At 36.4% G+C, this 16,790-nt stretch overlaps 3 protein-coding genes across 3 annotated transcripts in view; 2 read left to right on the top strand and 1 right to left on the bottom strand.

The window, feature by feature from the left end:
• The first annotated feature begins 1,207 nt into the window (after window positions 1–1,207).
• On the top strand, window positions 1,208–4,925 carry LOC141348774 (uncharacterized). Its single transcript, XM_073853056.1, has 3 exons — window positions 1,208–1,389; window positions 2,172–2,249; window positions 2,382–4,925. The coding sequence occupies exons 1-3, from the start codon at window positions 1,383–1,385 to the stop codon at window positions 3,008–3,010; spliced, it is 714 nt and encodes a 237-aa protein (XP_073709157.1). The 5' UTR covers window positions 1,208–1,382; the 3' UTR covers window positions 3,011–4,925.
• Window positions 4,926–6,298: 1,373 nt separating this feature from the next.
• slc35a1 (solute carrier family 35 member A1) lies at window positions 6,299–15,183 on the top strand. The gene is made up of 8 exons (XM_073853053.1): window positions 6,299–6,438; window positions 6,569–6,746; window positions 8,521–8,680; window positions 10,046–10,198; window positions 11,746–11,812; window positions 11,885–12,061; window positions 12,238–12,372; window positions 14,490–15,183. The coding sequence occupies exons 1-8, from the start codon at window positions 6,429–6,431 to the stop codon at window positions 14,621–14,623; spliced, it is 1,014 nt and encodes a 337-aa protein (XP_073709154.1). The 5' UTR covers window positions 6,299–6,428; the 3' UTR covers window positions 14,624–15,183.
• A 485-nt stretch (window positions 15,184–15,668) lies between these two features.
• Window positions 15,669–16,790, bottom strand: part of rars2 (arginyl-tRNA synthetase 2, mitochondrial) — an 18,406-nt gene continuing 17,284 nt past the window's right edge. The window contains exons 19-20 of the mRNA XM_073853050.1: window positions 16,168–16,231; window positions 15,669–16,060 (exon numbers count right to left, since the gene is read on the bottom strand). Coding sequence (XP_073709151.1) covers window positions 15,974–16,060; window positions 16,168–16,231 — 151 coding nt within the window. The 3' untranslated portion in view covers window positions 15,669–15,973. The remainder of the gene's footprint in view (window positions 16,061–16,167; window positions 16,232–16,790) is intronic.

Consider the following 16,790-nt stretch of genomic DNA (forward strand, 5'->3'; position numbering starts at 1 on the left):
AATTCAAATATTTATTCAGTAAGTGCAAAGTAGGCACTTACCAATCATATTAAATCAATATCAACAAAAAGAAGTGATGGCATTAGACATATTTATTTTACATAGACTATGCTGTTCAGAGATGTCACAAATACATTGACAAAAAGCAAAGAAGAGTTTGAGTAATGTACTTAGATGCTGTAAAAATATTGTACAACGGCAAGATAACTTAAACCATCTATTTATATATAGTTCTACTTCCCTTCTTCAGTTCCTCTTCTCTAGTACTTTGTCAGTATGAAAGTAAGAGAACATCTGTCTGTTTTGGAAACAGTGTAAATTCAGACACACTTTACAGCATGTAAATCTGAGTTTGTGTAATTATTTGTGTTCACATATGTACACGGTGTAAGTAAATATGATTTAGGTCTAATAGAGTGTTTATACAGTATAAAAACCTATTGCAAAAGATAGTTACCCATCAGCCAAATCAAAATGTAGAACAATTCTGGTCTGAACATCCTCGGGCCAGTTGTTCAAAAGTAATCTGATTGGATTTTGGCATTGGATCAAATTTAAAAAAAGGGTTGTTTGAGGAAAAAAAAAAAGATTCTAAATTTGGATTAGATCACAAAATCCAATCTTGGTTTTAATCTGAATTACACCCTCAGTTTGGTTTGTTCAAAATGTTTTAGTAAGATTGGGATACTTTTGATCCCAAGAATCTGTTATTTTGATCCCAGCAGAAGGGTGGATTTCAGGAACAAAAATGTAATGAAACTTTATAATGGTCCACAAAAGGCAATATATCCCCAAACAACTGTCAACATCAAACAAAAATATTATATTTAATTTAAAGTTTAGTTTTTTAAATTACTGATTGTAAACTACATTGGCACAATCATCAAAGATGGACCAGTCAGAAGTAGTTATTTGTGAAAATGCAATGCAAAACATTGTAATTCAGATTCAGATTATGATCATCAGAAACATACCCAGACCCTGATGAACAGCAGTCCAGAGTGAAATGTTTACTCATGCATTCTCACTTCACCGACGACACAGCATCATTTTCTACTTCCTACTTATGCTAGAATACTCTTTCTTCCCATTTTCAAATGATGCAAACTTGGTTTGTTTTTATTTCTCCTTTTTCCTCCATTATGACTTTATAAAGCTTTGTGTATGAAACTGACTGTATAAACACGTTTGTCTCGTTTAACAGCTGAACTCAGATGGAACACACCTGAAGCATGTCGTCTTCCAGAAGCAGGCCTGAAAACACCTGATCCAGTCCAGAAATCAGTTCAGTCTGCTTTGATGAGATTGGTGTTGGTTTCCAGCACATCTGATGTTGATCCAGAGCCGCTGTGTTACAGAGTTACAGAGGAAGACGAGGGAGGATGAAGGGTACTTTCTGATTGAGTTTTTATTGCGCATTACAAGTAATACAAGTTACGTCATCAGATTACTTTTTTTTAAGTAACTAGTAAAGTAATGCATTACTTTTTAATTTACAAGGAAATATCTAAGTTACTTTTTCAAAGAAGTAACACCAGTCATGTAAAAAACAGATTCAGTGTTCCTCAAAATGAATAAAAACACTGAATTGCAGCTCAGAATATGACGCAAACCTGTAATAATTAAATATGTTAAATAATACAAATATCCTTTATGTATTTAATCCCATTTTATTAATCAGTGCCTTTGCTGCTGACCTTCAATGATCCAATTCAACCAAACTAATAGGCAAAACTTACTCAAGACTCAAAACTAACATTTGTTCTTTTTTATTGCTAAAGAGTGTTCATTTTTCTTCTTCTGTGTTCTACGTGAATTTACTTTCCCTTTAGCTTTTAATGTGAAAGGTCTTTTACGTTTGCCAAAAATATAATTTTTATATTAAAAACAAACAAACAAGCCCTGCCCGGATTTTCAAAAGTAACGCAAAAGTAACGTAACGCATTACTTTCCGTAAAAACGTAACTAAGTAACGTAATGTGTTACTTTTCTAGTGAGTAACGCAATATTGTAATGCATAACTTTTAAAAGTAACTTTTCAAAACAATGGTTAGAAACGTGAGGTTATTTTATTAAATGAAGAGAAAATCAAGTTAAGAGTGAAGCTGTTTCTAATGGCAGAATTGATGTGATTTAGTAGCTTGTGTTCTGAAATGCTCTTGTGTTTCCAGTAGAAGCAGTTCCTAAAATGATACAACCAAAGGAGGAATATGAAGACATCATTCAGCCTTATGAAGTGAAAACCGAAGGTGAGGGATGGATTCAGTTTGCACTGGATTCTGGATCTAATGTTTGCTCAAATTGAATTTATTTACTGTATACCATTGATTCATAATCCATATTTTTAAACATTTCTCAGCAATAAAACATTGTACTTGTAGAATTTCTCACCATAATTGTTAAAGAAGAAGAAGACGATGAAGAGGAAGAAAAGACGAGCCTGGAGACGGATTCAGCGCACAAGCGTCATTATTGCTGTGAGTGCGGGAAGAGCTTCAGCGTGGAAGCGCGGTTCAGAAGACACATGCGCATCCACACCGGAGACAAGCCCTACCGCTGCTCACACTGCCAGCTGTCCTTCACGTCTCAGGAGAACCTGTCCGAACACACGCAGAAACACTCCGGACAGAGACCCTACCTCTGCTCGCAGTGCGGAAAGGGCTTTTACCGGCCGGGAAGACTGGAGATCCACCGGAGGATCCACACCGGAGAAAAGCCGTATCGCTGCTCTCAGTGCGAGAAGAGCTTCAAGAGCTCAGAGGAGCTGCGGCGGCACACAGTCGTTCACACGGAGGACAAGCAGCACCACTGCTGTCAGTGCGGATGGAGCTTCAGGAGGAGCGGACAGCTGCTCAGACACATGCGCACACACACCGGAGAGAGACCTTACGGCTGTACGCAGTGTGAGAGACGCTTCTCACGGCCCGAACACCTCCGGGGCCATCAGCTCAGAGTCCACCCGAACCCTAAACCCGTTCCACGTCCAGAAGATAAACTGCATCTCCTCTAAAACACAGCACTTCATTTAGAGTTGGCCTTGGTGTGACAAGAACATTACACATTTATCACAAACTGAACTGTGAAACTGTTTCTTTTTGGTTACACTTTATTTTAAGGTGTGCTTGTTAAAGACCAATCCTATGGAAAGCCGTTTTCTCCACTGAATAAAAAATAAAAAGGTAATTGTGACTTTTTATCTCACATTTCTGACTTTTTTTTTTTTTTGCAATTGCAAAGTTTACGTCTGGCAATTCTGACTTTTTTTTTTCTCAGAGCTGTGAGATATAAATGCACAACTGCTTGATATAAATTTAGAATTGCAGGATATAAACTCACAACTCTGACTTTTCTTCTGCAGAATTGTGAGATATAAATTGCAATTGCTAAGTTCTAAGGACTGATCTGTTCATGAGTTCTGAGTTTATATCTCACAATTCTGACTTAATTTTTCAGAATTGCAAGTTTATATTTCTGAATTCTGACTTCATAATTGCAACTGCGAGTTTATATCATGCAATTCTGACTTTTTTTCTCAGAACTGTGAGATATAAATGCACAATTCTGACTTTTTTTCTTTTTTTCACATTTGTTAGATATAGACTCACAATTGCGAGTCCAGTTCTGAGAAGAGAAAAAAAAGTCTGATAAGTTCACAGAATTATGAGTTTATATCTCACAATTCTGACCTCATTTTTTCAGAATTACAAGGTAATCTCACACAATTCTGACTTTTTTTCTCAGAGCTGTGAGATATAACAATTGCTAGATACAAAGTCAGAATTGCAGGATATAAACCTACAATTCAGAATTTTTTTTCTTGCAATTGCAATTTTAAATCTGGCAATTCTGACTTTTTTTTTCTCAGAACTGTGAGATATAAACACACAATTGCTAGATACAAAATCAAAATTGCAGGATATAAACTGACAATTTGTAAAAAAATAAAGTCAGAATTGCTAGAGATAAACCTACAATTCTGACCTTTTTTCCACAATTGCAAGTTTACAAATTTTTCAGAATTAGGACTTTATAACTCACAATTACAAGTTTATATCACACAATTGCGACTTTCTTTCTCAGAATTGTAAGTTTATATCTCGCAGTTCTGAGAAAACAAATCAGAATTGTGAGATAACACGTCACAATAACCTTTCTTTTTATTTAGTGGCGGAAACGGGCTTCCATAGTAATTACACATTTAAGTACTGAGTAAGATTATTTAACTATTTGAGTAATATTATTTCATTATTTGTACCTACTATACGGTTAGAATTAGGGTGTGGTTTTGGGTTAATTGCATGTAATTATGCATAATTAATAGCTATAATAATAGTAAGTACATGTAACGTGTAACAAGGACACCTTAAAATAAAGTGTGTACCTTTTTTCTTTTGTGTTTAAGCAGGTATAACTCTATAAGTGAAAAAAGAGATTAATCTGATCTGGGTTACCTAATGGTAACGTACACAACTGTTATTTGTATTATAAAAACAAAGGATTATTTCTGTTTTGATAAATAATGATTTTCTTTATTCACTGGCATGAATAAAAATACTTTAATGTGAAACTGCATGGGTAAGTGTGTGTTACAACAATCAGGTGTTTGTGAAAAAGCAAGAAAACGAGGTTTAGGTCAGGCTTAAAGAATTTTACCCTGGTCAGAAGTCCCCTTAGCATAGCTTTAATGAGTATTTATTACCAAAAATAAATAACTGCAACTGAATTTAATGTTTTTGGACTCTTAATTGCATATTAATTGCAATGCAATGTATTATAGTTTAAATTCAAATTTATATTAAATGCAATTAGCTGAGATTTAGATTGTTTTGACCCACTTAAGTAAGACTTCAGGACATCTTTTTTTATAATTACTGATATTACATAATATTTTCTTTGAAGTGTGGTTGAAAGTGTTACTGCTGATTGTACTGACAAACATTTATGCTAAAATACCTTATTAAAAATACTTTATTAATGAATTAATGTCATTTCTATTGAAATTGGAATTGTCGTGTCTTAATGACACACGTGTAATAAAGAAGATGCATTTTCAAATATATTATATATATATATATATATATATATATATATATATATATATATATATGTGTGTAAATTATAATCATGTGCTTTACATGTGCTTTAAAATAAGTGCACTTTAAGATAATGATTTACTGTAAAATGTACTTATTTGCAGTGTTGGGAAAAGTTACTTTTAAAAGTAATGCGTTACAATATTGAGTTACTCCCTAAAAAGGTAACTGATTATGTTGCTCAGTTACTTTTTATGGAAAGAAGTGCGTTACGTTACTTTTGCGTTACTTTTTTACTCTGGGCAGGGCTTGCTTGTTTGTTTTTCAAATAAAAAGTTATATTTTTGACAAATGTAAAAGTTATTTGACACCAAAAGCTAAAGGGAAAGTAAATTGACATCTGTACAGTAGAATACAGATGAAGAAAGTTCACCACTATTTAGCAAAAAAAAAAGAAAGAAAGACAAATGTTAGATTATCTTGAGTAATTTTTGCTTATCAGTATGGATGAATTGGATCATCGAAGGTCAGCAGCAAAGACATTGGTTAATAAAATGGGATTAAATACATAAAGGATATTTGTATTATTTATCATTTCATTATTGCAGGTTTGCGTCATATTCTGAGTTGCAATTCACGGTTTTTATTCATTTTTTTGTGAGTGAGATGAATTAATGCATTCACATTTATCAGACAACTAAAGTAACATCTTACTCTTAAATGCTTTCAACAGAAGAGCTTTCAAACAATAAATGGGGAAAAAGTAACTGATATTAACTTGTAAATTAAAAACAATGTGTTACTATAACAGTTACTTGGAAAAAAAGATCTGATTATGTAACTCGTGTTATCTTATGTGCGAGCACAATTTTTTAAAATATTAATTTGAAGTTACAACATTCAAAACTAGTAAAAACAGTACCAAGGTGAATTTGAAACACTCTTAATATAGTTAATAATAAGAAATTTTTTTTTATTAGTAATATGCATTGCTAAGAGCTTAATTTGAATAACATTAAAGGCGATTTTCTTAGTATTTAGATTTTTGCATCCTCAGATTCGAGATTTTCAAATAGTTGTATCTCAGCCAAATATTGTCCTGTCCTAACAAACCATACACCAACGGAAAGCTTATTTATTCAACCTATGACTGGTTTTGCGGTCCAGGATCACTAATATTGTGCATCTATTCACTGAGGTACATTCAAAACAATCCGACTTTTATTTTGAAATGTCGCCTCCTATGTGCGTGTGCGGAAGTGCCTGTGTGTCTCTTTTGACGGTAGCTGGAACTCTTCTCCATTCGCCTGGGAAACAGAAATGCAGACAGACGTGTCAAATACAAGATAGCCTATTTATTACTTATCATAACCGATTAACCGACAGAAATCAATCATGGCGAGCGGTAAGTGAGCTGGACTGACAGTAACGAGCTGAGGCACAGATCATAACATCTGATAATATGCTGCTGTTTCTCTTCATATGACGGATTGGTTCACTCCTAAAGCTACTAATGTGCTGTTGTCGTGTTTCAGAGTCGGTGAGTGTGATCTTCAAGATCTACTGTCTGACTGTCATGACTCTGGTGGCGGCCACATACACAGTGGCTCTCAGATACACCAGAACCGTGTCCTCAGACCTCTACTTCTCCACCACCGCGGTCTGTCTGACAGAGATCATCAAACTGCTGCTGAGTCTGGTCATGCTGCTCAGGTGTGTGTCCTTCTGTCTGTCTGTCTGTCTGTCTATGGCAAGCCGTTTTAGCCTAAAATATACTAAGTGTTACTCGTCGTAAATGCATTTTTTACTAGTAACAATTCAATAGGCTATATGCCGAACGTCACATGACCAACCCCGGAAAACAGGTCTCATTGGTTCCGCTTGTCGGAGAACGTGTTAATAGCCGTAATAAATAATGGCGATATCGACGGACTTTTAAGGTAATCAGTTAAACAAGCCAGCTGTTTATTGTGGACGTTTCATTCGATATTTATATATAAATGTTAGTGAAAAGAATAAAAATTTAAAACTTTTATATATCAATCCACATATGTGATGGACATTGGTTATGATCATTTTTAGTGTCCACTTTGAATGAATCTTGAGTAAATCATGTTCATATTTAAAGAGGGATATGCAAAACGCGTGAACCGGAAGCAACGAGACCTGTTTAGCAGAAAACGGAAGCCTGTTGGGCATAACCCCTATTAGAGAGCTCTACAAATTCATTTTTACTAGTCATATGTCTCCTTTGACTTCCATTCATTTTTAATTTGAGAGCTCTACAATTGAATTCTTACTTGTAACAACTGAATTAGAGAGCTCACTAATTGGAATTATTGCTAGTAAAAATTCAGTTGTAGAGCTCTGTAATTAAAAATGAATGGAAGTCAATGGAGACATATATGGCAAGCCGTTTTTAGCTTAAGTGTTACTCGTCATAATTGAATTTTTACTAGTAATAATTTAATTGGAGAGCTCTATAATTACATTTTTACTAGTAACAATGCATATTAGAGAGCTCTCTGATTCAATTACTACTAGAAACAATTCCAATTAGAGAGCTCTACAAATTATTTTTTACTAGGCATATGTCTCCATTGACTTCCATTTATTTTTAATTACAGAGCTCTACAGTTGAATTTTTACTAGTAACAATTACAATTAGAGGGCTCTACAAATGAGTTCTTACTAGTAACAATTCCAGTTAGAAACCTCTCTAAATCATTTTTTACTAGTAACAATTCAAATTAAAGAGCTCTCTAAATTAATTTTTACTATTAAGAATTCAAATTAAAGAGCTCTCTAATTCAATTGTTGCTAGTAAGAACTGATTTAGAGAGCTCTTTAATTTAATTACGGAGCTCTGCAATTAAACATATCTATAATGTGTTTTTTTACTAGTAAAAATTTAATTATAGATCTCTGTAATTGCATTTTTACTAGTGAGAATTAAATTAGAGAGCTCTCTATTCGGAATTGTTACTAGTAAAAATGCAATTGTAGAGCTCTCTAATTGTAATTCTCACTAGTAAAAATTCAATTATGACAAGTAACACTTAGAATATTATAAGCTAAAACGGCTTGCCATATATCTCTCCATTGACTTCCATTCATTTTTAATTACAGAGCTCTACAACTGAATTATTACTGGTAACAATTCCAAGTAGTGAGCTCTCTAATTCAGTTTTTACTAGTAAGAATTTATTTAGAGAGCTCTCTAATTTAGTTGTTACAAGTTGTTATTCAGTTGTAGAGCTCTGTAATTAAAGATAAATGGAAGTCAATGGAGACATATGACTAGTAAAGAATAATTTGTAGAGCTCTGTAATTGTAATTGTAGCTAGTAAAAATTGATTTAAAGAGCTCTCTAATTGAATTGTTACTAGTAAAAATGCTTTCACGATGAGTAATGCATAGTATATTTTAGGCTAAAACGGCTTGCCATATCTGTCGTCCTCATGTGTGCTGTATTTCTGTGACACAGGGAGATGGGAGACTTCGGCCGGTGCAGGAGCACACTGGTCAACCACATTTTCAAGAGTCCCATGGAGCTGCTGAAGCTGAGTGTGCCCTCAGTAGTCTACGCCATCCAGAATAACATGGGCTTCGTGGCCTTAAGCAACTTGGATGCTGCTGTCTACCAGGTATCATGAACACAGTGACCTCTGTGCTTTCAAAAATACAAAGTTTGCCATCTTGTCCTCGCTGTAGTTAAAAGAATAGTTCACTTTCAGAGCAAATATTTCCAGATAATGTACTCACCCCCTTGTCATCCAAGATGTTCATGTCTTTCTTTCTTCAGTTGTAAGGAAATTAAGTTTTTTGGGGAAAACATTTCAGGATTCAACTTCAGATGGCTCTAAATGATCCCAGCCGAGGAAATGCTTGTCTTGTCTAGCTCTGTTTAGAGATTAAAAAGTATATAAATTGTAAATGTTTTTAGAAAATACCGCTAGATAAGACTCTTCTTCCTCATCTGGGATTGTTTAGAGCTCTTTGAAGCTGCATTTAAACTGCATTTTGGAAGTTCAAACTCAGGGCACCATAGAAGTCCACTATATGGAGAACATTCCTGAAATGTTTTCCTCAAAAGACACCATTTCTTTTTGACTGAAGAAAGACAGACATGAACATCTTGGATGACAAGGGGGTGAGTACATTATCTGTAAATATTGTTCTGGAAGTGAACTTCTCCTTTAAACTCAAAAACAGACATTTAGGAAGAGTGTTGGGCTAGTTACTCAAAGAATGTAAAATGTTACTCATTACTAGTTACCAGTGTTGGGGAAAGTTACTTTTAAAAGTAATGCATTACAATATTGAGTTACTCCCTAAAAAAAAGCTAGTAACTAATAACGTTACTTAGTTACTTTTTATGGAAAGCAATGCGCTACTTTACTTTTGTGTTACTTCTTAAATCTGGCCAGGGTTTGCTTATTTGCTTGTTTGTTTTTAATATACAAAGTTTTACTTTTGTCAAATATAAAAGCCTTTTCACACCAAAAGCCTCAGGCTTAGAGAAAAGTAAATTGACATCTTCAGCAATAAAAAAAGGAAAATTAGATTAGATTATCTGGAGTAATGTTTGCTTATTAGTATGGATGAATTGGATCATCGAAGGTCAGCAGCAAAGTCATCGGTTAATAAAATGAGATTAAATACATAAAGGATATTTGTATTATTGAACATATTTAATTATTGCAGGTTTGCTTGAATTTCAGTGTTTTTCGGCCCACAAGTGTGTGTGTGTGTTTATGCTCCATCAGCTGGGAAAGTAAACTCTGAACTGCCTTTCCTTCTCAACTCATGTAGTAAAACAGTCAGTCACAGGGAGATTTTTCACTGAGTCTCGCTCTACCTGTCTTGTTTGACTTGATTATGGGAGATCTGAGATCAGTGTTTTCTATGTTGACAAACACAGTTTTCTTGTGAATGAATCCTTTCCGCTGGCTTTAGCTGACAGAGAGTGGAGGGAAGAGTGTGTTTTGCTGAGGGTGTTTGTGTGTCAGGTGACGTATCAGCTGAAGATCCCCTGTACGGCGCTGTGTACGGTGCTGATGCTCAACCGCTCTCTGAGCCGCCTGCAGTGGTTCTCCGTCTTCATGCTGTGTGCAGGAGTCACTCTGGTGCAGTGGACGCCGCCGCAGGCCACTAAAGTCCAGGTTTGTACACAGTGCTGCTCTTCAGCAGGAGTTTGAACACTGGCCACATCTATTGACCGGCTCCTAACCAGTCTAGATTGGGGCTTTGAGCATTGTACACTACCAGTTAAAAGTTTAGAATAAAGTATATTAATATATTTGAAAAATGTTTCTTTTGCTTCTCAAGGCAGCATTTATTTGATCAAAAATACTGTAAAAATGTAAAATATTATTATGATTTAAAACGGTTGTTTGCTATGTGAATATCTGTTACTCTGTAATTTATTTCTGTGATCAAAGCCAAATTTTCAGCATCATTACTCCAGTCTTCAGTGTCACATGATCCTTCAGAAATCATTCTAATAAACTGATTTGCTGCTCGAGAAACATTTCTGATTATTATCAATGTCGAAAACAGTTGTGCTGCACAATATTTTTGTGCAAACTGTGATACATTTGATTTTTTTAGGAATCATAGTTGAATACAAAGTTGAAAAGAAGAACGGCACATTTACAGTTGAAGTCATAAGTTTACATACACCTTTCAGAATCTGCAAAATGTGAATTATTTTAACAAAATAAGAGGGATAACAAAGTGCATGACCTGAATAAGATATTTCACCTGAAAGATGTTTACATATAGTTCACAAGAGAAAATAATAGATGAAAATGACCACATTCAAAAGTTTACATCCCCTAGATTCTTACTACTGTGTTGTTCTCTGAATGATCCACAGCTGTGTGTTTTTGTTTAGTGATAGTTGTTCATGAGTCCCTTGCTTGTCCTGTTAAACAGTTAAACTGCCTGCTGTTCTTCAGCTCCCAAAAAGCCGGTTTTCCAGCATTTTTGTGTATTTGAACCCTTTCCAACAATGACTGTATGATTTTGAGACCCATCTTTTCACACTGAGGACAACTGAGGGACTCATATGCAACTATTACAGAAGGTTCAAACACTCACTGATGCTCCAGAAGGAAAAAACCATGCATTAAGAGCCGGGGGTGAAAACTTTTGAACTGAATGGAGATGTGTATATTTTTCTCATTTTTAAATAAAACGTAGTACTGCCCTTAAGAAGCTCCAGAAGTCGAAATAAGTTGAATCTAACCTCAAAAAGTTTTCACCCCCGGCTCTTAATGCATGGTTTTTTCCTTCTGGAGCATCAGTTAGCATTCTGCAAGAACTTTTGACTTCAACTGTATTAGAAATAGAGATCTTTTGTAACATTAAGAATGTCTTTACTGGCACTTTTGATCAATTTAACGCATCCTTGCTGAATAAAACAAATCATTTTCTTCGCTTACTAACTTACTCCAAACTTGCATGTTTGCACACATTTCCAGAATGATTTCTGAAGGATCATGTGACACTGAAGACTGAAGTAACGATGCTGAAAATGTAGCTTTGATCACAGCAAACATTGCAGTTTTTACTGTATATTTAATCAAATCAATGCAACCTCGGTGAACAGAAGAAACCTCATCCTAAAACGTTCATTGTTGACCAGCATTGGTCAAAGTGTCTGTGTCTCAAGTGTTTCCTCTGTGGCTGATCTTGTGTGATTCAGGTGGAGCAGAACCCATTCGTGGGCTTCGTGGCGATCGCGGTGGCGGTGCTGTGCTCCGGGTTTGCGGGTATGAAACGTTCATGGTGTCATGTTCAGGTTTCTGACGAGGAGCATTAGTGACTCTCTGTGTTTGGATCAGGTGTGTACTTCGAGAAGGTCCTGAAGAGTTCAGACACGTCTCTGTGGGTCCGAAACATCCAGATGTACCTCTCTGGAATCGTCATCACCCTCTTTGGGGTCTACATTACCGACGGGGCCCAGGTCCTAGAGAAAGGCTTCTTCTTCGGATACACGCCGTGGGTCTGCTTAGTCGTCTGTGAGTAACGTCTGCCGCCTGACCTTTACTTCTGCTCCTCAAGTGAGTTGTGGAAGTGAATGATACGGCTCTTTGAGAGAGAATGTCCTGCCCATATAAACCTGTCACACCTCTCATTGTAAGTGTGAATATGCCGCTGGAGTGGTTTGACGGGTTTCTCTGCTTTGTGCCTGCAGTTTTGGCGAGCGTGGGAGGGATGTACACGTCTGTGGTGGTGAAATACACCGATAACATCATGAAGGGCTTCTCCGCGGCCGCAGCCATCGTCCTGTCCACCGTGGCCTCCGTCGTTCTCTTCGGCCTACAGATCAGTGAGTGCTTCTTCTTCTGTTCTGCATTATATACTGAGCCACTCACCTTTACACGAGACGCTCCAGTGTCATTCCTGTGGTAATGCTGCCGTCAGGTACTGAGAGAAACCATCTAATTAAATAAGCACTCATTTGCATACATTTCCAGCACATGAATCTAAACTCTGGATATCAGGGTTCCTATGTGCTTTGGAAAAGTATAGAATTGCATTTCCAGACCTTTCCCCCTATTTAGCTTTTTAAGGCTAGACAAATTATAATTTATTAAAAATAAATCATGCAAGAAGTGTGTTTTCATGGCAGCTGTTTGCAGATTTTTTTTAGTTATTGTCAAACACAAGGTGCACTTTTCATTTTTATCTTCTCGATATTCTTAGCACTATATTGCATAGCCTCAAGGACCTTTGCAAAAATAAAAAACACACAGACTTTAACGTGCACATGAGAAACTATTAAACTCAATGTATAGAAGAATGTACACTGAGCATTGTGCCATCAGCCCATTTCGAGCTGTGGTTTCTCAGAGACCTTAGGCCTTGAAACATGGCATACTGCCCTAATAAAGCCAAATAAACTTAACTAAATGAACTGAAACTTGGCAAATAGGACAATGCACACAGCCATAATATATTATTATTATTGTTCTGCCACTGCAGAGGATGTGCTAAATTATACGTAAGGCCTTGATGTTAGAGGTACTACTATAAGAAAAGACAAAGTTTAGCAAGTAGATCACTATTAATTTATGTGCATCTATGCTTTTTCACTAACACTTTGCAATAAGGTTCATTAGTTAAACATTAGTTAATGTACTAACTAACATGAACTAACCATGAGCAATACATTTGTTACTGTATTTACTAATCTTCATTAACGTTAGTCAACGAAAATACAGTTGTTCATTGTTCATGTTAGTTCACACTGCACTAACGTTAACAAGATTTTTAGAATGCATTAGTAAATGTTGAAATTAACATTAACAAAGATTAATAAATGCTGTATAAGTGCAGTTCATTATTAGTTCATGTTAACTAATGTTTTTAACTAATGAACCTTATTGTAAAGTGTTACCGCTTTTTCTTTATTCATAGTAGGATGGCAGTGATGCACAAGGGAATAGGTTATATAAAACTAGACATTGTAATGTGTAAGCATGCAAAAATGTGAATAGTTTCTTGTTTGCATGCAAGTCTGTTTTTTTATTATTATTTTATTTTTTTATTTTATTCTAGGGGCTCTGTATGTTGTCAGAAAATCAGTGAAAAGAAAACTGAAAAAATAAAATAATATACTAAATATAAAGCTTAAGTAATGCTGTAGGAACCGTTTTTGTTCAAAAGAGAGAGTTTGAAAATTTGAGTCTGGAAAAGTGTGTCATTTTGAAATTGAAAATATATAGGAACTCTGGGATAAAGCCAAATATTAAAGGAGCAGTTCACAGAACAAAAAAATACAGATAATGTACTCACCCCGTTGTCATCCAAGATGCCCATGTCTTTCTTTCTCCAGTCGTGAAGAAATAGTTTTTTTTGAGGAAAACATTTGAGGATTTCTCTCCATATAGTGGACTTCTATGGTGCCCCGAGTTTGAACTTCTAAAACGCAGTTTAAATGCAGCTTCAAAGGACTCTAAACGACCCCAGCCGAGGAAGAAGGGTCTTATCTAGTGAAACGATGGGTTATTTTCTATAAAAAAATGACAATTTATACACTTTAAACCCCAAATTCTCATCTAGCTCTGTGATGCACATGCAAACTCTTGTGTAGTCTGGTTCATGACAATTGTTTTACAAAATAACCGATCATTTCTCTAGATAAGACTCTTTTTCCTCGGCTAAGATCGTTTAGAGTCCTTTGAAGCTGCATTTAAACTGCATTTTGGAAGTTCGAACTCGGGGCACCATAGAAGTCCACTATATGGAGAGAAATCCTGAAATGTTTCTTACGACTGAAGAAAGAAAGACAAACATTTTGGATGACAAGGAGGTGAGTGAATTATCTGTACATTTTTTTTTAAAGGTTTTTACCATTGGCAGATACAGCTTATGAATGTAATGACTGATTAGATGCTTAGTGTTAAACACGGTTAATTAATGTTGAGTTCTTGCTCTCTGCAGCGGCGATATTCCTCTCCGGAGCGCTGCTGGTGTGTGTGTCCATCTATCTGTACGGACTGCCCAAACAAGACACCAGCAAACTACAGAAGACCAGTCCAGACCAAGAGGACACACAGAAACTCATCGGGGTCTGATGAAAGCACTCAGTGGGACAGAGACTCTGATGAGGAACATCTCTGACTCGGAGCCGCTGATGTTGGACATGAACTGACTACACTACATCAGGAGAGAGAGAGAGAGAGAGAGAGAGAGAGAGAGAGAGAGAGAGAGAGAGAGAGAGAGAGAGAGAGAGGCGTTCTGATTGGTCTGCGCTGGTGAAGGAGGCGGGAGTGGGAAGGACTGCTGTTTATTTTGTGTTTTTTATCTGTTTATTTTCATTTGTAGGTCTTGATGCAGATACACTGATGCCAAACCCCTATACTGAATGTACTTCACACAGGATTTCTGTTGAGATTTCCCATGTTTTTTGTTCAAGTGTTCTTAAATATTGACGTAAGATGACGGTAACAGGGCTGGAGAGCTGTTTTAATCACAGAGCAAATGTTGAATACTGTGTTTAGGGTATGCCTCGTCGTCCAGGACCGTCTCTGTTTGTGTTTATGAGGCACAGCTTTGGTCCGCTCTTATGGGCCGATGTGAATTTACAGATGTGATTAAATGTGAGGACGGACGTGTCGCCGGTTCTCTGCTACACTGGGTGTGTTTACGTGCATCAGTCCTAATCGATCTGAATCATCTACATATGTAAAAACATTTGTTTACATACGTTGCATATATTCAATACCAAACTTTATTTGATGCGTTTAGAAATGGAGAAAGACACTGCTAAAATTGCAAGAAAATATGTAGAAAAAAATGAATGCTTCATCTGGTCCACTATCACAGCACTGAAGTTGTTTTTTTAATCCAACTGAGAATGTTGGATTCAGTGGTTTACATGACTGAAATGTTCCTGAAGATCAACACTATTCCTAACTCAGTGGGATGCATGTCTGGGTTTTTGTTTTGTCAGTGGTTTGGAAATGAAGGTCCAAGCCGTCTAACGCTGGCACTGAAGTCATCGACACACTTCTGTCTGATTCAGGCCAAGATGACATCTCTCTTGTCAGAGTACTGCAGGGTTTTGGAAATGTAAGCTGTTCTTGCAGCTCGCTGTTCTAAATGAAAGGATTTGGATGATGACTGCTGATCTTTTATGTTTTAATGACATTAATTAGGAGTCTTTTACAAGACAGAGAACTCAAACCATTCAGTTGCACGCAGGTTTAACATCAATTGCAATTCATAGATTTCACATCTGAAAGTGAGGCGTTTTCTGTGCGAATGTTCATTCATGTACGCATATTTAAGAGATGATTGTAAAAATTTACGATGGTTTCTGTGCAACATTTTATAAATGAGGGCCCTGGATCTTGGTGTAGCATTAAAGATGGCCAATAAACACGATGCACCAGGAAATGAACAAACGTAAATGAAAATGACATTTACATTTTCTCCACCGGTGTGATACCCAGAATCCTCATACCATTGGCCATAACTGAACGGACGGCGCTGAACAGACACAGTCGGGCCTGAGGACACAAAGACACCATCGAACATGACTTTAGAGACTCACAGCGCACAATCAATCAATGCACACCATCTAAAACAGGCCTTGATTAAAACCAAGTGTGTTTACCTGAGCCACAGATGCTGAACTTCCCTTCACGGGCAGCTCTCGATGAGCCGAGGCCACCAGGTGACTGAAAACACATCAGAACAAATGTTTAGACTACAAACATCCAACAACCGCTGGAGAACTACACCAGTGCTCTGCGCATTCTGTCCGGATACGTCTACATCAGTCAGGATTTATGCTCTTTTGCACTACATTTTGGCCAAGCATTCTGAATATGTTTTCCCAAGTGGATAAATGTGAAAGCAGAGCTTATTTGAGCATGATGAACCACATTTGGTCATGTGACACACTGCGCCAGTAGATATCTGTGCTTATTCTGGTGGCAGTTTTGTATGGTTCACTTTCACAATGTTTCTAAATATGGGTGTTAGTTTGTACCATCTTTATATTACAGTCCTTCAAAGTCCTTCGCTCTTCTGTGGTGAGTGCCATATGACCATCATATTTACTGCACATGAACATTAAGGCCCAGTTTCACAGACAGGGTTTAGACTAAGCCAGGATTAGCCCATAGTTCAATTAGGGCATTTAAGTCATTTTTAATAACCTGCTTAGAAAAAAAACATTACTGGTGTGCATCTTGAGACAAAACAAAGACACTGATATATTTTTAGATCAGTTCT

The sequence above is a fragment of the Garra rufa genome, chromosome 13, assembly GCF_049309525.1.
Source record: "Garra rufa chromosome 13, GarRuf1.0, whole genome shotgun sequence".
Classification (NCBI taxonomy): domain Eukaryota; kingdom Metazoa; phylum Chordata; class Actinopteri; order Cypriniformes; family Cyprinidae; genus Garra; species Garra rufa.